At 39.2% G+C, this 19755-nt stretch overlaps 2 protein-coding genes across 4 annotated transcripts in view; both read left to right on the forward strand.

Moving 5' to 3' along the window:
• The window catches only part of LOC123879634 (xaa-Pro aminopeptidase ApepP-like), a 32288-nt gene extending 19122 nt beyond the window's left edge, over positions 1 to 13166 (forward strand). For 2 of the 3 annotated variants that reach the window (XM_045927438.1, XM_045927439.1), the window contains 5 exons: positions 731 to 908; positions 1152 to 1243; positions 1535 to 1648; positions 2024 to 2142; positions 3101 to 3248. In XM_045927438.1, coding sequence (XP_045783394.1) covers positions 731 to 908; positions 1152 to 1243; positions 1535 to 1648; positions 2024 to 2142; positions 3101 to 3107 — 510 coding nt within the window. In that variant the 3' untranslated portion in view covers positions 3108 to 3248. Of the gene's footprint in view, positions 1 to 730; positions 909 to 1151; positions 1244 to 1534; positions 1649 to 2023; positions 2143 to 3100; positions 3249 to 13155 lie in introns of those variants that run through there. The other variant, XM_045927437.1, reaches the window with a different exon arrangement.
• LOC123879632 (xaa-Pro aminopeptidase ApepP-like) lies at positions 5158 to 19535 on the forward strand. Its single transcript, XM_045927432.1, has 18 exons — positions 5158 to 5208; positions 6374 to 6459; positions 7343 to 7464; positions 7997 to 8168; positions 8671 to 8777; positions 9580 to 9715; positions 9919 to 10014; positions 10804 to 10880; positions 11446 to 11580; positions 11990 to 12064; positions 12150 to 12227; positions 12550 to 12680; positions 13393 to 13545; positions 14519 to 14651; positions 16141 to 16318; positions 17093 to 17187; positions 18024 to 18137; positions 19307 to 19535. The coding sequence occupies exons 1-18, from the start codon at positions 5183 to 5185 to the stop codon at positions 19493 to 19495; spliced, it is 2103 nt and encodes a 700-aa protein (XP_045783388.1). The 5' UTR covers positions 5158 to 5182; the 3' UTR covers positions 19496 to 19535.
• Positions 19536 to 19755: the final 220 nt, after the last annotated feature.

Below are 19755 nucleotides of genomic sequence, written 5' to 3' on the forward strand. Positions count from 1 at the left end.
TTTATCATTTTGTAGCGGTTGCCACATTCGTAAGAAGATGTCGCTTCTAAATTCAATCAGTCAACAACGCTCGATGCGCGAACCCTAGCCTGATAACTCTCGAACCACGGCCTAGATGGCAGCACGGGTAGCTTAATTGGAAACTCAAGGAGAAACACGCAACTTTCAATCGCATTGACGGAGCGTTTATTAAATTGCACTATATATAGAAGTTTCAACGCACAACCGTTGGCTCAGCTGGCGCTACCGAGCACAACACCGCTCGGTGGGAAATTTCCCTAATTTCATATCAAGGGTTACCGAATCCTTCCATGAGAAAAAACTTTTGCAAGACTTATAAGATATAAGTACCTGGTTAGTGGAATTTTACCTTTCAATTTGACAGTGAGATAGAATACATAACAATCAAAGATTTTTTTTTGGCTTTGATACAGAAAAAAATTTAAGCGAAAAGTGCGAAACAAAAATACTCTTCCTGTAGAGATGTATCTGCCACATTTATGATACATCCCAAATTTTCAGTGCAGTGTGTTGCATAATGACCCAATTGCAAGCAATTATCACATAGTTCGTTACCATGTTAATATTGTCTCCTAATAGAATATGCGTCGTGTTCACTCTGGGATTGTATCATGAGTGCAACGTGCTGGAGAGTCCAGTGCGCTATGTGTTGTCTCTGTCACACATTACGTTCTAATATATGTGTCGTTTTCACACGGGTTGTTATCAGGGCAACGTGCTTGACAGTTTTGCGCGAAAAGCGCTATGGGACGTGGGACTGGATTACGCGCATGGCACGGGACACGGCGTGGGTCACTTCCTCAACGTGCATGAGGGTCCAAGTGGCATATCCTGGAGACCCTATCCGCATGACCCAGGCTTAAAACCTGGACAGATCCTGAGCAACGGTAAGTGGATATAACAGCAAATCCATACTAATATTATTAAAGGGATAGTGTGTCTATCTGTTTGTCTATCCTGTGTGTATTAGCGAATTGTGTTTTATTGTTCAACTTTCACATGGTGCAAATCTGCAGTCTGTTACAAAATGACCTGACCGCAAGCAATCATAACATTTTAGTATACTTGATCTAAGATCTCAGTAGCACTCCTACGTAGAATTACTAGTAATGTTAGGTATATTTTTTCAGAGCCGGGTTACTACAAAGTGGGTGAATTCGGCATAAGACACGAAGACTTGGTAGAAACTATTGCCGTCACAAAAGAGACCAAACATCCTAGGGTAAGACATTTTTCAAGAAACTAAGATAAATCAATAAATAGCCTAAATCCATAGTATATTAATATTATAAGTGCGAAAGTTCTGTCTGTCTGTCACAGTTTAGATGAATCGAAAGACAGTTAGATAGCTTGTGTCAAGGTACTTTTTATTCTGGAAAATCGAAAAGTGTCCACATGACTTAATTTTACACAAATAAAGAATTGGTTTGAACCTAAATTGTTCTAAAGACCTAAACGTGGAAATAAACTAATGTTTACTATTTCGAAATGTGATTAAAAGTTTTTTTTTCAGGCTGCGGATTTAATCAGTGACTATGACGGCCGTGGCGTGTTAGGTTTCAACACTATAACTTTGGTGCCCCATCACCAGATATGTATCAACCAAGAACTTTTGACTGATTTTGAGGTAATTATATTATCAAGATATAGAACGGAAGGTCGTAGATTCGATCCCGGGCACGCACGCACCTTTGGGGGCTATGTGCGTTTTATGCAATCAAATATTACTTGCTTTAGCAGTGAAGGAAAACATCGTGAGGAAACCTGCGTGTCTAGAGTTCTCCATAATGTTATCAAAGGTGTGCACAGACAATTCTTTTGTAGAGGATTCAAGAAAAATTAATACTGGTGTTAAAACAACTCGTTTGATTAGAGAATTATGTTTGGTTCCACAACTTGCACATGCTCCGATAATCTGCAGTGTTACAAAATTACCCGACTGCAAGCAATTATAACATTGTTTGTATATCAGTACATTTCAATAATTGTTTATATGTTTCAGCTGAACTATCTTAATGCCTACCACGAGAGAGTTTTCAAAACTCTTGGGCCACTTTTGATGGAACGCGGCCTGAAAGAAGACTACGAATGGTTAGAAAAAGAATGCTCGCCCATTTCCAGGTATAATTTAACCCTAATTTGTGAAGATTTTCTAAGTTTAAGCTTTGTGACTTCACATTGGCACAGGCTCCAAAAAATGTTAATATTGGACTATATTAACTCTTGTATACATAATATATTCGGTAATTCAAAATGCAAAATTCAAAATCCATATCCATACTTATATTATAAATGCGAAAGTGTGTCTGTCTGTCAGTCTTTCTGTCTGTCTGTCTGTCGGTCTGTCTGCTACGTTTTCACAGCCCAACCGCTGAACTGATTTTAATGAAATTCGGTGCAGACTTGGTATATATCCCGGGGAAGGACATAGGCTACTTTTTATCCCGGAAAATCAAAGAGTTCCCACGGAATTAAAAAGCTGCGCGCATCCTCTTGTCCAAAATATTTTTATTCAATTAGACTTTTACAAGTACTTTTGAATCGTCAAAAGCATCTACCACTGGTTCGGAATGCCTTTCCTACCGAGAAGAACCAGCAAGATTAGACTAGATATACATAATTTTCGATCAGAAAGAAAAGATTGGGTAGTCTTCATATATATAAGATTTAAGAGGGGTCTCTCCGTCACTCGCTTCATACAAACGTAGTTGAAATTTCATTTGAATACTAAGCAACCAAAGTCCATGAAATTTGGCAGACATATTCTAGAAACTAATATCTATGTCTTTGGTTTTCCAGATTTCTGTTAAAATATTCGGTTTCAAAGTTACGCGGTCTTAAAAATTCACATACAAATCTTTGTATGTGAATTATGCCCCTGTAATTTTAAAACTACATATTTTTAGAAAAATCTAAAACACCACCGGCACAGATATTAGTTTCTAGAATATGTCTGCAAAATTTCATGGACTTTGGTTGCTTAATATTCAAATGATATTGGAACTACGATTGTATGAAGCGAGTGACGGAGAGAGCCCTGTTAAGATTTGAGAATAATACTTTTTACCTTTTTTTTCAGATCGTGAAGTTAAGTTTTTGAAGTTGCAACGAATGAAATCTTATTCTTCTTATTTAAAGAAACATCCAGTAATGTTATTTTACCTACTTTAAGTTTAATTTAAATTAAATCATTTCACTTGTATAACCATTAGGTACATTAAAAATGTATATTACGGGATATTGTGTTTTATTTGCAAACCTTTTACTTTTAAAACTTCATCAAAATGTATTCTTCATAATATGTTGAGCCTCGATAGCTCAACGGTAGAGGAGCGGACTAAATTCCGAAAGGTCGGCGGTTCAAACCCCACCCGTTTCACTATTGTCGTACCCACTCTGGCACAAGCTTTACGCTTAATTGAAGGGGAAAGGGGAGTATTAGTCAGTAGCATGGCTTATATTGTATAATAATCTAGTCTTAGTACATTGTTCAACAGTGTTTAAATTTGTGTGTTGATGTGTTTATGTTTTGCTCAATAAAATTTATTATTATTTATTATTATATTCTTTATTTAAAAAAAACGCGGTGGTAGTAAAACCTTCAAAAAAAGGTTTTTTAGAAATTACACGAGCGAAGCTGGGGCTATTTTTTTCTTTAATTTTTAGACTAGCGCTTGGCTGCAATCAGACCTGTTAACAAGTGATGATGTCAGCCTAAGATAACCTTTTCAGTCTTGACGGGTCTGCCCGCGAAATTCCAATTTTATTTGGTTTTTCCATCGATGTATATGGATGGGCCCTTCGAAGATAAAAAACGCGCTCAAAAAGTCAAGAGAATTTGCAAAAGTCTCTTGACTTTGTCAATGACGATGACGTAAGATTCAAGTGTATTTTTGCGGACGGAATTGTATGGGAAAGGCTAATCCATATACATCGATGGGTTTTTCGCAATTTGTAAACTAATACGACAACGTAGGCTTATGGCATTCTATTTGCGACAGTAACAGTATCATCCCCACCTATTTATATAAAAATCTTTACTTGAAAGGGTCCAGTTTAAGAAATTAGCTCTAGTATCTACTAATTTGTGAGTTACAGTTGATACTAGAGCTAATTTCTTAAACTGGACCCTGGACTGGACTGGATTAGTTTACAAATTGCGAAAAACCAAATTAAATTTGAATTTCGCGGGCAGACCCGTCGCTTGCCCCTTAAAGGTACAGTAAGTTTTGAAGTGTAGAACCATCTAGATTCTAGTTAGGATCAACTAGTTTTGTGAAGTCTGCCAATCCACATCGGGCCAGCGCGGCAGACTATGGCCTAAACCCTTCTCACTCTGAGAAGAGACCCGGGCTCAGTAGTGAGCCAGCAATGGGTTGATCAAGTCATACGAGGTAGGTATATGTATTATCTAATTAAGTACCTACTAAATTGTTCATGTAATCTCATCTTTATGGGTCACAATATAGGTTTATCTTTAAGTATTTGTATTTAACACTAGCCGATGCCCGCGACTTCGTCCGCGTTGATGTAGGTTTTTTTTATCCCGTAGGAACTCTTCAATTTTCCAGGATAAAAAGTAGCTTATGTCCTTCCCCGGGATGTATCCCAAGTTTGTACCAAATTTAAAATCGGCTCAGTGGTTGGGCCGTGAAAACGTAGCAGACAGACAGACAGACACACTTACGCATTTATAATATTAGTATGGATTTTGAATTTTTTTTTGAATTACATACTACAGAATCCTAAAAGCGAGCCCGTGATTGGAATAACCCATCTAGTGTGTTGATAGTAATAGAGGTCGTTGGTCAAATTTTCCTACCTACATCCATACTAATATTATAAATACGAAAGTGTTTCTGTCTGTCTGTCTGTCTGCTACGTTTTCACGGCCCAACCGCTGAACCGATTTTGATGAAATTTGGTACAGACATGGGCTACATCCCCGGGAAGGACATAGGCTACTTTTTATCCCGGAAAATCAAAGAGTTCCTACGGGATTTTAAAAAACTGAAATTCACGCGGGCGAAGCCGCGGGCTTCCTCTAGTACGTAATACATATCTAAACCATATTTTATCAAAACAATAGGGTATATTTGATAAGATTTGAACGATATAATCGTGTGCCTCATAATTCAATCCTATTTTCGATAGTAACAAAATGTGCGCACGTGTTTTATACTTATTGTAAGTATACCTAAGTATTTAATTTTTTTTTACGTGTCTTGTTGGGACTTTCACACGCTACAGTGGTAAATTATTTGACGATTAAAGAGCACTTGTAAAAGTCTATTTAAATAAAAATCTATTCTATTCTATTCTACGGTACGCACCGCCACCATCAAGTAGCTCCACAGACTCGTTTGATGTCGTCTTACCACTTCGTGGGAGGTCCTTCAACGCTTTCTGGTGCGAGGTCGCTATTCTAGCACCTTTAGGCTGCTTTTCCACCAGAGATGTGCTACGCTACGTTGCTATGGATGCGTTTGATATCCACCAATCATATTCATTGGTGCACATAGCTTAGCACTTGTTGAAACGGATTCAACTAAGATATGTTCTTTATGTGGAAGGATGCGTGCTATGGATGCAGTGCTATGGGCCGTCGACAGTGGTGCAGAGCGGAATACCTACAGTATGCGCATCTTTCTCGCGCAGCTACTTTGCGGCGGCGCATCTTCATAGCGCATCTTCCTCGCACAGCTACATAGCTTAGGCTGAAATCTATAAAGCGCACTTTGACTTTGCTCTGACTTAAGATTGAATTAAAACGAGACAGATTTATGTGAGAGATATAGCTCTGTCTCGTTTTAACTCTGTCTTAAGTCTAAGCAAAGGCAGAGCGCGCTCTATAGATCTCACCCTTAGTATTGGTGGAAACGATCATATATTTTCGTAGCATAGATTTCCCATCTTCGCAGCATAGCTGCATAGCACATCTCTGGTGGAAAGGCACCCTGAATGTAGGGAAATGTTGAGGATAGGGAAGGTGGAAAGGGGATCGCCCCTCCCGCGAACCCTAGCCCTCGAGAGGACCTGTGGGTGATGGACACGGGGGCCTCTAACGGTGTTTGGGGGCACGTAGTGTCCCAGTGGCGGGTCTGCTGAGGCGGACATCCGCTGGCGGAGTAACGAGGCGTTGCCGGAGCACAAGAGACCGGCAACGCCTCGTTACTCCGCCATCAGCGGTGGGATGGAACTTCGTGAGGTTTTTAGTCGGTAGGAGTCCGATTTATATCGGACTCAGCTACCAACTAAAAACTCCCCCGTGGCCGGTGGTATCCATGACGAATTTTTTCTCGCGGAAAAAAGTTATACCTACCTATTTAGTTACAAATGTTTCTTTTTGTAGCTTGGCAACCCATAGCTTAGTAATCGGTTCTGTGCCTCCAAGTTACGACTATGTCCACTATGGGGAAAACGATACACCAATTTATGGTAAGTCCATTTCCCAGAAGAAGATACCTTTTTAGGGTTCCTTACCTCAAAAGGAAAAACCGAACCCTTATAGGATCACTGTGATTCACATGATTCCTTTGTGTGCGTGTATCTGAATTAAAAAACCGGCCAAGTGCGAGTCAGACTCTCGCATCGAGGATTCCGTACTCGGGTGTTTTTTCCGACATTTTGCACGATAAATCAAAAACTATTACGTTATAAAAAAATCTATTTTAGAATATACAAGTAGGTAAAGTTCTTTCATATGATACTCCACTTGGTATAGTTATCTTACTTTGAAAATTAAAACACATTTTAATTTGTTTTCCGTGATGTAACCACAAATTCACGGTTTTCAGATTTATTCCTTCACTTGTGCTATAAGACCTTCTACCTGCCAAGTTTCATGATTCTAGGTCAACGGGAAGTACCCTATAGGTAGTACCTCAGGATGGAGGAGATGAGGATGCTCCGGTGTCGGGGCGAAACGTGCGTCGAGAGCAGTGGAAAAGTCTTGTGTGGTGGTGCATGTGAGTGGTGGTGGCAGTGCTTGCTTGGGAACTTGGCTTTATTGCTTGGTTGAGGAGGTAAGCGGTGCTTAGCTTGTAACTGCATGTTTGACCATACAGATTTTTTCTGTTGGCGGATTATAGCAAAATAATTTTTAACTGTTTCTTGCTAAACATGAACTTCCGCAAAGTAACGCCTGATTCTATCCAATACCCTATAGGTTTTCTTGGCAGACACGACGCACGGACGGACGGATAGACAGACAGACAACAAAGTGATCCTATAAGGGTTCCGTTTTTCCTTTTGAGGTACGGAATCCTAGAAATGGTGCGCGAGAAGTTATTTTACATGGACTACCTAAATATTTTTGCAGCGGGATCAACAATCACTAAAGTGAATAGACAAACCAGTCTGGAACGACTGAAAGCGGTTCGTCAGGTGATGAATACAACGAGCGTTGACGCATTTGTAGTGCCTACCGCTGACGCACATAACGTAAGTTCGACTATTATCATCATCAGCCTGTGGACATCCACTGTTGGACATAGGCCTTCCCTATAGAGCGCCACCACACCCGGTCCTCAGCCTTCCTCATCCAGCCACTTCCCGCCAGCCGCTTTATATCGTCGGTCCATCGTGCTGGAGGGCGTCCCACACTACGCTAACTTATACGCGCTTTTACGCGGAATGAACGAACGGACATACGGACGGACAGATGGACGGACAGACAGACGGGCAGACAAATAAACAAACAAATCTTTCCTTAAGCGGTTTAGCATTCCGGTACGATGCCGCGTAGAAACCTATCAAGGGAACCTAACATGAAACTGTCATACCCGTTCCAAGTTAGCCCGCTTCCACCTTCGACTCCATTTTCACTTACCACCAGGTGAGATTGCAGTCAAGGGCTAACTTGTATCAGAATAAATAAATAAAATCTTTTTAATAATAGTAGGTAACTAGGTGACTTATCTAAAAAAATTGCACTCGCTTCGCTCGCGACATTATGCATTCGTATACTTTCCAGTCCCAGTACATAGCGCCATCAGATGCCCGACGCGAATGGCTGTCAGGCCTGTCGGGCTCATCAGGCACCGCCCTGGTGACACAGCACCACGCGCTGGTGTGGACAGACGGTCGATACTTCACACAGTTCGAGATTGAAGTTGACACCACTGTGTGGACTTTAATGAGACAAGGTGAGACAAGACCTGATCGCGTGATCCTTGCTATGGTTTTTAAACACTGAACAGCTGCACTTCGTCTGCGTTTATTTAGGTTTTTAAAAATTTCATGGCAACTCTGACTTTCCGGGATAAAAAGTTGCCTATATCTATGTCCGGGATGCAATCTACGTCTGTACCAAATTTCATATAAATCGGTTAAACAGATGGGCCTATAAGGATCCCGTGGGAACTCTGCTTTTCCGGGATAAAAAGTTGCCTATTTGATGCGATTTCCGGGATGCAAGCTAGGTACCTTTATACCAAACATACCAATCGGTTAAATTGATGGGCCTTTAAGAATCCCGCGGGAACTCTTTGATTTTCCGGGATAAAGTAGCCTATGTCCGTCCCCGGAATGTAAGCTAACTCTGTACCTTTCTTTAAAATCAGTTAAACTTTTGGGCCGTGAAAGACAGACAGACAGACACACTTTCGCATTTATAATACTTATTGGTATGGAATATGGATGTTTCAGGCACTGATCTATCACTTCAGAATTGGTTAGCACAGAATATGCCCAGAGGTTCAGTGGTGGGAATCGATCCCACTACCTACACGCGCTCTGCCTGGACTTCGTTAGAGGTAATAATTAAGATTAGGTAGTATTAATTTTATTACTTAATTTATTTAGTATTAATTACTGAATCCTATTAGCATTTAGTCTTGGTGACCATATTTTGCTCGAAAAATAGAAAATGGTCACCAAACTGAAAGTGGTCGCAAAAATTACAAACAAGATTGCTTATTTAAAATCATAACACAGATGATACGATGTTGGTTTTTGAAAATTTGTCTGTTTTAAGAAATTGGTTAGTTAGAAATAATAAATCCAATTTGAACAAAATTTGGTCAATTTTTTTTTTTACAAAAAAATTAACTGTGTTGACGATTAATGAAATGTATCGAGAAACTATTTTACGTGTGAGATTCACATGTTTGCAAAACTATTCTTTACCAATCTATTTTTTAACCCCCGACCCAAAAAGAGGGGTGTTATAAGTTTGACGTGTGTATCTGTATGTGGCATCGTAGCTCCTAAACTAATGAACCGATTTTAATTTAGTTTTTTTTTTGTTTGAAAGGTGGCTTGATCGAGAGTGTTCTTAGCTATAATCGAAAACCGGTTCAGCCGTTTTAAAGTTATCAGCTCTTTTCTAGTTTTCTTATAGAGGTTTTTGTGTCGGGGGTTTTTTTAAATTTTAAGTTATTAAACAAATATTGCAGGCAAGATCATCCTAAATGACGTGCATAGCATGTAGTTTACAGAATCTGCGGAAGCGGCTTTTAATAGAATTTTAGTTATATTGTTGTTTATTAGTGTGAATTTTAGCAAGAAATGTAAAATGGTCAGGCACGAAATCAAAAGTGGTCATTTTAATTTCAGAGTGCCTTGCTACCAAACAATGTGACTCTATTAGCAGTGTCCGAGAACATAGTCGATGCAGCAAGGGTTAATATAGGGGATGCTCCACCACCACGACCAAATAATCCACTTATACCACTTGGTGTTGGATTTACTGGTAAGTACTTTCTTACGTATGATATTGACTGATATTGACTGTCTCGTTTGCTCACGTGCTAATAAGTACAAGTTTTTCTTTACTAGTTTAGATGCTTTTCAGTGCTTTCAAAGTCTAACTAAGTATTTTTTTGTAAAAATCTATTATAGGTGATGAGTCTAGAAGGCACTTTTTTATTGAGTTTTTATGCTTGTCCTTTTCAGGTAGAGTATCGAGTGATAAAATATCGGAGCTTCTCAGACAAATCCGGGAGCGAAACGCAGCCGCGCTTGTATTGACCTCTTTAGATGATATTGCTTGTAAGTTTTCCACGATCTCGTTCAGAAATCTAAAATTTTAAAAGCATTATCAACAAAAAACAAACAATTTCCAAAAAAAACTTTCAAAATATGTCTTTTTAAGACAACTTTAGAAAAACAATGCATGTGTGGAACTCACGTGAATTGTTCTTCTAAAGTTGTGGTTGGTGGTTTTACTTAGTGACTTCGGTTATGAACCAATTTCAATTTCTTTTTCATTTGAAAGGTTGTGCCTATTTATTTACATTTGATGAAGACCTGCTAAATATTTTCAGAGTTGGGAAATAGTTATCGGAAAAAGTAAATCGCTCGCGATCAGTGTAAAATTAATAGTTTAGTGAACAATAAATAGATTTCAATCATATAGAACACTAGCTGATGCCCGCGACTTCGTTCGCGTGGATGTAGGTTTTTTTAAATTCCCGTGGGAACTCTTTGATTTTCCGGGATAAAAAGTAGCCTATGTGCTAATCCTGGATATTATCTATCTCCATTTCAAATTTCAGCCAAATCCGTCCAGTAGTTTTTGCGTGAAGGAGTAACAAACATATACACACACACACACACACACACACACACACACACACACACACACACACACACACACACATACAAACTTTCGCCTTTATAATATTAGTGTGAAGTGTGATACTACTAATACGTAGATACAATAGGTACAAATAACAAAATATTGAAGACAGCGTTTTAAACTTAGATTAAGGATAGGTCTTCAATCGGTAACCAATCCTTAATCTAAGGTTTTAAATCCTATTTTTTTATCTATTTCAGATACTCTGAATCTCCGTGGTACAGACATCCCATACAATCCAGTATTTTTCGCTTATCTGGTCATAAGAGCTGACGTGGTATGATTTTAGCTCTAAATGAATTGGATATTAGTTTATTGTTTAAGATTAATAATTACTTTATGAAAACTACATCACATGCACTTAGCTAAGACATTTTCTCAATTGTTATTATTCATCAACTAAATTACTTATCGAAAAAAGTTTAGTTATTTTTATCTTTCATAAATTAAAAAAGTACACATTTTTAACCGAAATATTAAAAGTAAACGCATACCGGAATGGATTGCAGCCAAGGTGCCGCCTCATTCTTGATTATAGTTTATTTATTTGCGCATATAGCAAAATTTAAATTCAAGTTTCTTTTTTTCAAATATAAAATATTTTTATTCAATTAGACTTTTACAAGTACTTTTGAATCGTCAAGAGCATCTACCACTGGTTCGGAATGCCTTTCCTACCGAGAAGAACCAGCAAGAAACTCGGTGGTTGCTCTTTTCAAAGATTTCTGAATTTAAGTTGTTATCAAAAATATTTGGTTCTACTTCACTTCGTATTAGCTCTGGCCCTTAGGTATTTTTAAGATGTACACATTCTTTTGTAAAGAATGATAACGTTTTTTCAGCAAACCAACAATGTAATTCTATTCTGGGGCGACGGACAGCTCTCATCAGATATACAACAGCACTTACAATCCGAAGGGACTCACGTTGAAATTCAGCGTTACGGCCAAATATTTCAGTATTTGAGGAATATGGCGGTAAGTTTTCTTAAAATAACAATTATAGAAAGAAAAGTTTCTATGCGTATTGCTATTTTGTTCTAATATTTAAGTCTACTACACTACTTTAATTTTGGAAAATGGTCACGAAATAAAAAGTGGTTGTCCATAAACTGATAGTCATCAAAGCTAAACTGGTTATCTTTAAATCCGAAGTCTTTTACGTAGGTATATTATATGTTTAAATTAAATGATATCAACTTTTGTAAGTTGTGTTTTTATTAATTTGTATTTATTATTTTTAGAATTATAAGTAAATATTCATATTATGTATTCTGAAAATTTTGAAACCCATATTTTGTGTACATTTAACGTTTTATACGTTGCTTCTTTTAGTGGTTGTTCATAATCTTAATAGTGTTATTATAGTGTTGTATGGCTCTTTCAGAATGAATTGCAGCCTGGCAACACAATTTGGCTATCGCGTGATGGTAGCCACGCCATTTACTTAGCAGCAGAAACTGTAAGCACAAAATAATTAATACAGCTACGTAAAAATAAATGATGTACATATTTATTTCCAATTAAAGCATTGTTTTTTTTTCCAGAATAACGCAATAAACACTTTGTCGACAGTATCACCGGTTGCGCTTATGAAATGCGTTAAAAATGATGTTGAATTACGGGTAAATGAATATAATAGAGTATATTTTATTCAATACAACTTTTACAAGTACCTATTTTTGAATTATCAAGTAGAATAGAATCGTCAAAATAATTTGCCACTGGTTCGGAATGCCGTTCCTACCGCAAAAAACCAGCAAGGAACTCGGCGGTTGCTCTTTTCAACTGTTCAATTTACAATAATAATATGCCATATAAGCTAACTCTGTACCAAACGTCAGAATCGGTTAAACTGTTGGGCCGTGAAAAGGTAGCAGACAGATAGACAGACACACTTTCGCATTTATAATATTAGGATGGATTAGTTCAAATATGGTCTTTTAGGGGTTTACATCGGCTCACATCAAGGACGGTATAGCGGTGGTGCGATTTTTGCGTTGGGTACACGAGCAAGTGGCGGCCGGCGTCAACGTCACGGAGATAGACGTTGTAGACAAACTGGATGAGCTTCGGGGGTTAGTGTGCTTTTTTATATTTACCTAGCTATTTATTTCAAATTCAAATTCAAAATATTTTTATTCAATTAGACTTTTACAAGTACTTTTGAATCGTCAAGAGCATCTACCACTGGTTCGGAATGCCTGTCTTACCGAGAAGGTCCAGCAAGAAACTCGGCGGTTGCTCTTTTCAAAGATTTGATATACAATATTATGCCATGTATAAAAGTAATTGAAGTCCTGCGCATTGCTGGAGCGAGCTGCAGGTCAAATCCACGCTCTTCTATCATTTACATAATCTTCGATTGTATAATATGCTTTTCTCAGGAGCATAGTTTTAATAGATTTTTTAAACTTGTGTAAAGGCAAGTCCAAAATTGAGTGTGGAGTTTTGCTATAAAATATTATTATACCCATTCCCACATAGACTTTTGGATCTTCCTGAGGAGCGTAGGAGTCGCAAGCCTGTTACGGTGCCTAGTCAGCCTGTTAGCTTATGTGAGTAGAGGGTTTTTAAAATTTTGTGGGAACTCTTTAATTTTCGGGGATAAAAAGTAGCCTATGTGTTAATCCATCGTATAAGCTATCTCCATTCCAAACAGCCAAATCTGTCCAGTGGTTTTTGCGTAGAAGAGTAACAAACATACACACAGACACACAAACTATAAACATAAATAAAACTGAAGGGCGTTACTTTTATTTGCTCAACGTTTCATTTTTTATTTTACAGTGAGGAAAATCTATACAGAGGTCCGTCTTTTGCCACGATAGCTGGCGCGGGGGAAAACGGCGCCATCATCCACTACAAACCCTCTCGCGAGGGTCCACAGAAGGTCATACAGCGAGACTATATGCTACTTGTTGACTCCGGAGGACAATACATGTGAGTTATTACTATATTTACTAATCGTTCTTGTTTTACCAAAATAAAATAAATTATTATTACTTGCAAAACCCCAAAATTTTGTCCGCATGGGTTGCATCCATATTGTGTCGGACTCTCACAGCGCATACGTAAGCGCGCCAGTGGATGGATACTTGCCTACTTGCGCATAAAATACCTACAATCAACACCGGCTGGCAACGAATATGGCCCTTAATAGCTTACCTAAATAATTTACAACTTTAATACTGCATAGCTGCATAGATTTTTCGTGCATTATTCATACTATGTGGTCGCATTATTGAAAATGTCCTTATTCTACTCCCTTTACAATCTCTCGCACTGCCAAGGGGCACTGGTAGAGATCTCTTATAGAGATAAGTGCTTTCCTGTCCACTTTTTCTTTCTCTTTCTCTTTATTGTTACAACTTTCTGAGAAAAAAAAAATGTCCGTGAAATCTGAAGTGGCCATCAACTTAATTTATTTCCATTAATGCTGGTTAATTCAAACATGCGTGGTCAAACAGAAAGTCTCACCAAAGTAAAAATGCCCGCGAAATCTGAAGTGGTCATGGACTTATGTTTGCTATATTTCCAAAAAATGCCCGCGAAATCTGAAATGGTCATGGACTTATGTTTGCTATATTTCCAAAAAAATGCGCGCGAAATCTGAAGTGGTCATGGACTTATGTTTGCTATATTTCCAAAAAATGCCCGCGAAATCTGAAATGGTCATGGACTTATGTTTGCTATATTTCCAAAAAAATGCGCGCGAAATCTGAAGTGGTCATGGACTTATGTTTGCTATATTTCCAAAAAATGCCCGCGAAATCTGAAATGGTCATGAACTTATGTTTGCTATATTTCCATAAAATGCCCGCGAAATCTGAAATGGTCATGGACTTATGTTTGCTATATTTCCAAAAAATGGCCGCGAAATCTGAAATGGTCATCAACTAATTCATATTCCCAGGGATGGCACAACAGACATAACTCGCACGAGGCACATGAGCTCGTCTCCCACTCCTTCGCAGCGCCTCGCCTTCACGAGGGTGCTGAAGGGGCAGATATTACTCGAAACTGCTGTGTTCCCCAGAGGAACTACTGTATGACCCGTCATGCACAGCGGACTAGTCGCTCGGCAACTCAGTCGACGGCGACCGTAGGATCTCTAAATAAATAAATAAAAATATCTTTTATTCAAGTAAACTTTTACGAGTGCTTTTGAATTGTCAAAATAATTTACCACTGGTTTGGAATGCCGTTCTTATCGAAAAGAACCAGAAAGAAACTCGACGGTTTTTTGCTGATTTATTCAAACATGCGTGGTCAAACCAAAAGTCTCACCAAAGTGAAAATGCCTGTGAAATCTGGAGTGGTCATGGACTTATGTTTGGTATATTTCCAGGGATGGCACAACAGACATAACTCGCACAAGGCACATGAGCTCGTCTCCCACTCCTGCGCAGCGCCTCGCCTTCACGAGGGTGCTGAAGGGACAGATATTGCTTGGAACTGCTGTGTTTCCCAGAGGAACTACTGTACGATTGATTTTTTTGTTATTTTTTCCACTTTAGAAGAGTAGTTGTACTTATAGTTTTTAAACGTTTTGCGCACTTATATAAGTACTATCCGTTAATTTAATCATCGTAAGATTTTTTTTTTAGGATATGACTTGTAAGTAACTCAGATCTTTTTTAACCCCCGACCCAAAAAGAGGGGTGTTATAAGTTTGATGTGTGTATCTGTGTATCTGTCTGTGGCATCGTAGCTCCTAAACTAATGAACCGATTTTAATTTATCTAGTTTTTTTTGTTTCAAAGGTGGCTTGATCGAGAGTGTTCTTAGCTATAATCCAAGATAATCGGTTCAGCCATTTGAAAGTTCTTTTTTAGTTACTGCAACCTTCACTTGTCGGGGTGTTTTGAATTTTTAATTTACACTTGTTTGAAAGAAACGTTCAAACGTCACTACCGCCGAAAATGGCCACCAAAGTACGGATCTGCTGGTTTTTAGGGCTCGAAAGGGGTAAGGGAACCCTCATAGGATCACTTTATTGTCTGTCTGTCTGTTTGTCTGTCCGTCTATCGTGTCTGTCAAGGAAACCTATCGACGGCTTAGAGTGAAAACCTCGTAAATGTAAAAGAAGTAACTTTTCAGGAGGAAGAAAAAACTGCGTGCTGTAACTAACAGAAGCGAGTATTTACGAGTTTCTCATTTAATGTCATAGATGGCGTTACGAGTATCGAATGAACAAATTAGTCAGAGCAGGATGTGCGTTGCGAGGTTTCCTTCCTAGAAACGCAATAAAATAAATTTGAGCAAAAATGCATTCCCGAGGTTTTCACTCTAAGACGACGCTATATAGACCTCCCTGAAGGAACTATTTTGTTGAATTAAGAAATATTATATTATTTAAATAAAATAACACTATGACAGACAGCAATTTATTCGGACGTAGCCAACAAGAGAAAGGATTGACAGTTGCCACAGAACATATTTTATACAATGACATTGTCACAGAGTAGGTACTATGCGTTCACACTTCATCACTCCCTGCCCTTCAAAATCTCTACACCAGTTTTTTTATTCTAGGGCAACATCCTGGAGACGCTAGCGCGCAAAGCGCTGTGGGATGTGGGATTAAACTACGCGCATGGCACGGGACATGGCGTGGGACATTTCCTGAACGTTCATGAAGGACCGTCCGGGATAGGCGCCGCGCTTATGTCTGGCGACCCGGGGATTGTACCTGGGATGATCTTTAGCAATGGTGAGTAAGGTTGCCGGCTTGTCTGTGTTTTATAGAATACTAGAGGATGCCCGCGGCTTCACCCGCGTGGATTTCGGTTTCATTAAAACCCGGTTCATGTCCTTCCCCGGTATGTATCCTAAGTCTGTACCAAATTTCATTAAAATCGGTTCAGCGGTTGGGCCGTGAAAACGTAGCAGACAGACAGACAGACACACTTTCGCATTTATAATATTAGTATGGATATTTTGGAGAGTGTGCACAGGAACTTTTCGATCTTGTCCCCTCTTCACCATTTTACCACCGAACCGCAAGACGTCGGGCGAGTTTCCATCCTTATGTCGTCGACATTCCACCTACACGCACGACACGTTTTGCGTCTTCATTCCTCATATGCATGGCTAAGGTTTGGAATTCTCTTCCGCGATCTGTGTCCTACCAATTACAATCCGGGTATCTTTAAAACAAGAGTGAATAGGCACCTTCTTCTAGGTAAGCGCGCCCCATCTTAGACCACATCATCACTTTCCATCAGGTGTGATTGTGGTCAAGCGCTTGCTTATAAGGGGGCCTCAACATAGGGGCCTTAAGGGACTCGACATGGCGGTATTGGGGGAAGATTTGGGGACTGTCTCGGAGTGATAAGTCTTTTGGCGCGTGAGAAGTCATTTTATAGGACTATAATTAATATTGGTTTCCAATCTATTTTACAGTTTTTTTTGGAACTAATGACATAATTAGCGCTCGCTTCGCTTCCACCTTGCGTAGATTTTAATGCATTTGTTTTATTAACAGAGCCCGGTTACTACGAAGTGGGGGAGTATGGAATACGGCACGAGGATCTGGTAGAAGTTATAGAGATCAATAATAGAACTGCAGACCATATTTTTGTAAGTAATAGCTAAAATGGTCGGGGAAGTGGCATTTAAAAGTAAAATTTAAAAATATATAATGATTTTTTAGGGTTCCGTACCTCAAAAGGAAAAAAGGAGCCCTTATAAGATCACTTTGTTATCCGTCCGTCTGTCGCGTCTGTCAAGAGAACCTATGGGGTACTTCCCGTTGACCTAGAATCATGAAATTTGGCAGGTAGGTAGGTCTTATAGCACAAGTAAATGAAAAATCCAGAAACCGTGAATTTTTGGTAACATCACAAAAAAAAAACTGTGTTTACGAACAAATAATTACTTAGTATTTTCATTTTTCAAAGTAAGATAACTATACCAAGTTGGGTATCATAAAGGGAGACCTATAGATTTTTATGTATTTTTATGCATAATAGTTTTTGATTTATCGTGCAAAATGTCGGAAAAAATACCCGAGTACGGAACCCCCCAGTGAGCTAGTCTGACTCGCACTCGGCTTGTTATTGGTCTAAAACCGTCTTCGCATTATTGCCTTTCTAATGAAACGGGTTTGGGGCACATCGGGCGAGTGATAACGGGACACTGGTAGAAACATTTTTGTATTTTATAATATACTAGCGACCCGCCCCGGCTTCGCACGGGTGTTCCGGGATAAAATATAGCCTATACGGATTCGGAAGAATCCCTCTAAGTAATGGTAAAAGAAATTTTGAAATCGGTCCAGTAGTTTTTGAGCCTATTCAATACAAACATACAAAAATACAAAGGTTTCCTCTTTATAATATTAGTATAGATCACTAGCTCGCTAGTCCGACACGCATTTGGCCGGTTTTTTCTTTTCTTTTCGTTCTTTGTTTCAGGCGGATGGGATGGTGGGCGACTTCGACGGGCGCGGCGCGGTGGGGTTCCGTACGATATCGCTGGCGCCGCATCAGACTGCCTGTCTTGACGTCAAGCTGCTGAATAATGACGAGGTAACAACGTTTTTGATCAATCCTACTAATATTATAGAGTCCGACTTGTACTTGACCAGAATCGTGCTTTTTTTTTATTCACTACTAGCTGATACCCGCGACTTCGTTCGCGTGGATGTAGGTTTTTTAAAATTCCCGTGGGAACTCTTTGATTTTCCGGGATAAAAAGTAGCCTATGTGCTAATCCAGGATATTATCTACCTCCATTCCGAATTTCAGCCAAATCCGTCCAGTGGTTTTTGCGTGAAGGAGTAACAAACATACACACACACACACACACACACACATACAAACTTTCGCCTTTATAATATTAGTGTGATAGGTAAGCGCTTGACCACAATCACACCTGATGGAAAGTGATGATGTGGTCTAAGATGGGACGCGTTTACCTAGAAGGTGCCTATTCACTCTTGTTTTAAAGATACCCGGATTGTAATTGGCAGGAAACACAGATCGCGGAAGAGTATTCCAAACCTTAGCCATGCGTATGAGGAATGAAGACGCAAAACGTTTCGTGTGTGTAGATGGAATGTCAACGACATAAGGATGGAAACTCGCCCGACGTCTTGCGGTTTGGTTACTTACTTTTGACATTTTATTTTTAATCCTCGACCCAAAAAGCGGTGTTATATAAGTTTGACGTGTGTATCTGTGTTGCATCGTAGCTAGTTTTTTTTGTTTGAAAGGTGGCTTGATCGAGAGTGTTCTTAGCTATAATCCAAGAAAATCGGTTCAGCCGTTTGAAAGTTATCAGCTCTTTTCTAGTTACTGTAACCTTCACTTGTCGGAGGTGTTATAAATTTATAATTTACACTTGTTGACACAAAGATCAAATGGCGCGTGAGAAGTCTTTTTACGCATTAACGCTTAAGCACCACTGAAAATAATCACACTAATATTATAAAGGAGAAAGTTTGTATGTGTGTGTGTGTGTGTGTGTGTGTGTGTGTGTGTGTGTGTGTGTGTATGTTTGTTACTCCTTCACGCAAAAACTACTGGACGGATTGGGCTGAAATTTAGAATGGAGATAGATTATAGCCTGGATTAGCACATAGGCTACTTTTTATCTCGGAAAATCAAAGAGTTCCCACGGGAATTTTAAAAAACCTACATCCACGCGAACGAAGTCGCGGGTATCAGCTAGTTATTCATACTAATTTTATTTTCAGATAAGATACCTAAACAGCTACCACGCTAGAGTGTTAGCAACTTTGGGGCCGATTTTAAAGGCACGCAACCTAACCGCAGATTACGATTGGCTGGAGAAGGAGTGCGCGCCAATACGTAGCGGCGCCATCTTTGTTGCGTCGTCGCCATTTTTAGTTTTAAGCGTTATTTATAGTCTGTGGTTTGGCTAGACTATCAATGCTATCACCGCTATAGTCCGTACAAAGGACTTCGTCTGTGTTGGTGTTAGCTGGCGGTTGGCGGGCGTGCTCTGCCTCTTTGGAGTGTTTTTTTTTTGTTAAAACTGACTGGGAAGCGCTCTAAGGGGGTGCCGTGCGTGTGTCGGCGAGCGCCGGCACAGACGGGGTCCATACTTGTATAGTTTAACTAACTTGTTACAAATAACTACAGACTTGACATTGGCTAATCTTTGTAAAGCCAGACGAGAAAA

This window comes from Maniola jurtina, chromosome 28 (assembly GCF_905333055.1).
Source record: "Maniola jurtina chromosome 28, ilManJurt1.1, whole genome shotgun sequence".
NCBI lineage: Eukaryota > Metazoa > Arthropoda > Insecta > Lepidoptera > Nymphalidae > Maniola > Maniola jurtina.